This window comes from Dreissena polymorpha, chromosome 8 (genome assembly GCF_020536995.1).
Source record: "Dreissena polymorpha isolate Duluth1 chromosome 8, UMN_Dpol_1.0, whole genome shotgun sequence".
In the NCBI taxonomy this organism is placed as follows: Eukaryota; Metazoa; Mollusca; class Bivalvia; order Myida; family Dreissenidae; genus Dreissena; species Dreissena polymorpha.
Genome location: NC_068362.1, coordinates 25,688,929 through 25,694,631, shown reverse-complemented (window position 1 = coordinate 25,694,631; position 5,703 = coordinate 25,688,929). Strand labels below are relative to the sequence as shown.

Genomic DNA, 5,703 nt, shown 5'->3' with positions numbered 1-5,703 from the left:
GAAGTATACCAATATATCAACACAGTACATAATTAGAATAGTTAATAAGAACTCTTAAATTGTATACATGTAGCTTAAAACACTAGCATGTATGCCAATGCATTTATTATCAACTGCTAGATGATAATCGATTTTTTCTAAACCAATGCCACGATGGAAAAACATCTACATGTGTTCATATCAAGTCTGTCACAACCACTGCGATTAGCAAGCAAGACATGATAATTGAAATGCTTAGTCGTCCATCATGTCATGCAAAACCTTTGATGTAGATGTCATAACAAAATAAAGAGCGGGTATTGTTTCACCACATCCGTCCATATATTAAATATTAAATAATAAAGACGGGCAACGTGAATTATGAAAATGTCGCTGCAGGCCGTTTTCGTTACAGCATAGTTAGTTGATGACTTATGTGTCTGGCAATGTTTTCGATTGGTAAACAAACAGCACATTGGCAGCTTTAGACTGTTAATCAGTTTTATATGGAAATTTATAGGGGCCTTTTTACAGATTTTGGCATATTTTGAAGTTTGTCATTAAATGCTTTATATTGATAAATGTAAACATTGGATCTTAAAAGCTACAGTAAAAAGTCAAGAATAAAATTTTAAAAAAGAAAAAAAAGTAGCCGGTACCAGGACTCGAACCAGTGACCCCCGGAGTCCTGGAGTTAGTCTGAAGTAAAAACGCATTAACGCTCTCGGCTATTCCGCCGGGTACACACACATGAAGTATTTTATACCTTATATAGGCAATCTTCGTAGTTTCGTAAATTTAAACGACAACAGAACTCTCCCAATTATTCAATCGTTTCGCGTTGCAACGCTTTATAATTTTTAGGTTTTCAAATCGTCAAAAGATACATATAATGGTTATATTGGACTATGGTAAATGTTCAGTAATACTGTTTCCTCACAAATATCATAACTAAAACGAAAATGTGCGAATCTGAAACAACTTTTTTCGATTTTGTCAATTTACCAAACCGTGAAAAGATCCCTTTAATGTATGGAACTCTAACATTTTAATGGCTTTATTTCAGAAGAAGGTGAAACAAGAAAGTTGCTATGCCATTACATTACAAATTTACATTATTCAAATATTTAGTTCACGTCACTTGCATACAAATGGAACTGACAATTTCATTTTGAAAAGCTTCAAACAATTATTAAGATGTTACTATTTAGTGTTGAAATATAATGATGAATTAATGCGAGTTATTTTACTACAATTGTATGTGTGTAAACATATATTTCATCTTTCAGAACTAAGTTGATAAAATTAAAAGAACTGCGATTAGAATGTTGTTAATAAATTGTACTGACTATGAGAGGAGGAATCTTATTTCAACCCATTTATGACTAGTGGACTCTTCCATCCTTCTAAAATGGATCAATTTATTTCCAAAATATGGATGTCTAGTACCGGTATATTTATTTCTATATTTAGAATATTTCTTACAGAAATTCTTTTAAGCAAACAGCGCAGACCCTGATGAGACGCCGCATCATGCGCTCTTTGCCAAGGCCTTTTTTTCTAGACGCCATGCATAAATGCATAAATACCAATGGTACCTGTATTTATTAACCTGTGGTGTGCGCCACTTAAAACTCGTATCGCTGACTCGTCACATCATGTGTCTGGTATCTTTTTATTAATTTGGCCGTGTTCTGTGAAAATGGGGTGATGTGCGTAAAGTGTCGTCCCATATTAGCCTGGGCAGTCCGCACAGGCTAATCAGGGACGAAACTTTCCGCCTAAACTGGATTTATTCAAAGAAGAGACTTTCTGTAAACTAACAATACCATATAAGAGGAAAGTGTAGTCCGTGATTATTCTGTGTGAACTGCACAGGCTTATCTGGCCGATACTTTACGCACATTCATTTAACTCCCTTTTCACAGAACACGGCCCAATTATCATTTTGTTAAAACATAGTCGTTCTAAGGCAATCGATAATGCAAGAGAACGTACTACTTAATATCAATTAAAAACCTAATACGCTTTGCATTTGATAAAACATTGATGAATAAAACAATAACATGACGATACTAATTCATAATTATTTGTTAGTGTAAAATACATGTTTATTGAATACAAACTCGCCAATGTCGCATGTGGACAGCTTGACGTTTTTACTTCTGCCCTGGTTGACTTGCGTGTACCGGATGTCTCAATAAACTGAGTCTGATTAAGTGAACAACAACTGGACGTATTGACATTGGGTCATTAGTTGAGCGCTATAGACTCGGAGCGTGTTAAGGTCCCATCGTAGTACTGCCAATATGACGTAACGTCTAGACGTAACGACCCGGACCGTCAACAATTTCGGTGGGGGTATATAAGCGGAAAGACGGTGAGCATCCTTCAGACACGATCCAAACCAAGTAAGTTGAGTTTCTTGTTAAATGTTTATGTTTGCACTTTGTGTCTAGGTCTGGTATTAAAAAAGAGAGTGTGCGTATTCTTACCTTTGTTCTAGAAAGGTATCGCTTTGTAAATTCATACCTTTTTGCATCACGAAACTACACGTACTGAAGTAAAAAAAAAATGAACGTGAACAAATTTCACACGTAAAAATTATGACATTTTCGAAAACCGTTAAATTGTTACCACGTACTTTTTTACTTTAACTAAATTAAATGCAGTTCAAGAAAACGCCGTAAACATAGAATGTCATTTTGTTGTCACATTACAATTGCATATCGACGCTGTTTCAGTTATAACTGTTCTCGTAGTTAATGCTTATTCTAACTTTTCACGCAAATACTAATATAGAAATATAAAATATTGATTAAATCGTGAAGGAAAAATAATTTAAAATGCAAAAATATATTGATAAACAAACTTTAACTACGACGTGGAAGACCGTAATCGCATCTTTTTCTAGATAAAAATATATCGAGCCTTCTTTTCCATTTCAGTCATGCTGAAGACTGTTGCTATCCTGTTGCTAGGCGCCATGGCAGCCAACGCACGGTGGAACGGCTATGGTATGTAAACGATTTGTATAACTTCATTCATGTCTGTAAATAACGCAAACTATGTAATTTTCATTGTGTACTTGAATTTATCCGACGAGTCGAAGAAATTTTAATTAAAGCATACGAGGCATGTAAAACAAAAGTTTACATGACACGTAAACAATCCTATAATATTATTTAGATGAATGATAATACGTTACATAGAAGCGAATGTAATTTAAACAAAACAAAAAGACGTCGAGTCAATTAATAACATAAGATTTACAATATGGACTTAAATAAAGCATAAATGTTATCGCGTCAAATAGACATATTTCTATTGGATACAGGAATTATTGAATATTTGGTTTGGTTATATGAGTTTCTTAACCAAATTAATTTCAATAACAATGTGATTGTGCACAAAGTATAACAATCCGCATTTCTTGTTTTTTTTCCAGATAACAACGACGATGAATGGGGCTACTACAGAGGTGGTATTGGCAAGGGAGGAATCATCGGTGGTTACGGAATCGGCGGTGGTTACGGAAAGGGTTACGGATCCGGAATAGGAGGTGGACTCATCGGAGGTTACGGAATCGGTGGTGGTTACGGAATCGGCGGTGGTTACGGAAAGGGTTACGGATCCGGCATTATCGGAGGTTCCGGAATCGGCGGTGGTTACGGAAAGGGTTACGGATCCGGAATAGGAGGTGGACTCATAGGAGGTTACGGAATCGGTGGTGGTTACGGAATCGGCGGTGGTTACAGAAAGGGCTACGGATCCGGCATTATCGGAGGTTCCGGAATCGGCGGTGGTTACGGAAAGGGCTACGGATCCGGCATTATCGGAGGTTCCGGAATCGGCGGTGGTTACGGAAAGGGCTACGGATCCGGCATTATCGGAGGTTCCGGACTCGGCGGTGGTTACGGAAAGGGTTACGGATCCGGAATTATCGGAGGTTCCGGAATCGGCGGTGGTTACGGAAAGAGTTACGGATCCGGAGTAATTATAGGTTCCGGACTCGGCGGTGGTTACGGAAAGGGTTACGGATCCGGAATTATCGGAGGTTCCGGAATCGGCGGTGGTTACGGAAAGAGCTTCGGATCCGGATTCGGCGGCAAATTCATCGGAGGTTATTACGGAAATGACAACGATTTTTACGGATATAACAACTGAGCCGAACTTGCATAATACGGAAAGTCCTTTGGCAAATGTTAATCGTCGATTACTTTGTTTATGACGATAATATGTCCTGAAATTTTTTAGAAATTTCCAAAATAAATTCAAAATCCATGAACGTGTTTTCATTTTTCATTGGTTGTGTTGCATAAATGTATAAATTAGTAATTTATATTTTAATTAATAAGGTTATCAAATTCGATAAAGCATATATTCCAAAGAGCTTGACGATAAATAGTATCTCATCTCCTGTAAATATTAAGTTTAGCGGATCAAACGTTTGCAGGCGTTTTGAAACAATAAAAAGCAAAACGAAAACTATCCCAGTATCAAGAAAAGATATATGAATCGCGCCGTTACGGGACTTATAAGAGCTTTTCTTTCTCGTAGGGAATGATCTATGATGAAAAAAGACACAGCTTGTTGATTAAACGGAGCAAAAGAGTTGAAGTACACCTAAAAGTAGCACCCGTTTGCAGACGTTTTCTGTAAATTTGTTTGATTAAAATGTATTTTTTACATTTGCCAAACCAAAGAAAAATCACTAATTTATTTATAAATTTGTTCGGAAAGATAGCTTAGCGAATATTTTTATTTCTGCAATATTTTTAAATATGTTTTTGTGAGCTCCGACGCAAATCCGAGATTAGTGTAATGACAATAAAACGGTGCTGCATGTTTCTCGGTCTAGATCTACTCTATATAGTTACCCATTTACGGTAATGCAACTCTTCTTATTTAAGATCACATGTTGGGATACAATTGTTGAAAATGTTTAATTGTTTAGCACCGGTCTATTATGTTTGTAAATGCAAGAATAGGATTCATATAATTTCGGCCTGGTGGAATTCCCTTGATTATATGAACATGTCGATAATAAATGTCTCCTTGCACAGTACTGAAAATGTCGTATTTGTAATTGTACGTTCCATCTGTGTGCGACTAAGTAACAAAAATTATCACATATCATAAACAGGGTCTGTCGTCTCACTAATTGGAAGCTCACGATCTTCGGATAGTATTACATAACCTGTAAAGATAATAAGAACAGTTCGTGCTTATTTTCCCGTACATTTTTGACATATGTTCGTGCATAGCTGTCGAATCATCATTTTACAACTACAGAATAAAAAACAATCAAATTGTGTGCATTCAATCAAGTTCTGATTCAAAGCATCGTTTATTATTGAAATCTAAAGGTTGGACTCGTGTATTTAAAATTGGTTTACATTTGATAAACAAACATTAGATTAATTGGTTGAAACGGAAATTAAAATGAACTTAAATTGCCGATGACTTTGTTATGAATTACGTTACATTTGATATGACATGGGCCAGGACCGCCGCATGCCGCCGCCTGCTGACATACTTCAAAGTACATGGGATCACATATGGTTAGCGTGTGGTTATGATAATAATTAGTAAAAACATCTTTTTGAATGAAAAATAATCATATTATAACGACAAATCAACTTCTCTGGAAAAAAAATCACTATCAAATATATATGTAACATGTAGGGATGGCAACGAATACCGATTTTGGTATTCGAATAT

General features: G+C 36.1%; 1 protein-coding gene across 1 annotated transcript; it reads left to right on the top strand.

The window, feature by feature from the left end:
• The first annotated feature begins 2,929 nt into the window (after window positions 1–2,929).
• Window positions 2,930–4,146, top strand: LOC127840396 (keratin-associated protein 6-2-like). The gene is made up of 2 exons (XM_052368808.1): window positions 2,930–2,996; window positions 3,428–4,146. The coding sequence occupies exons 1-2, from the start codon at window positions 2,930–2,932 to the stop codon at window positions 4,144–4,146; spliced, it is 786 nt and encodes a 261-aa protein (XP_052224768.1).
• Window positions 4,147–5,703: the final 1,557 nt, after the last annotated feature.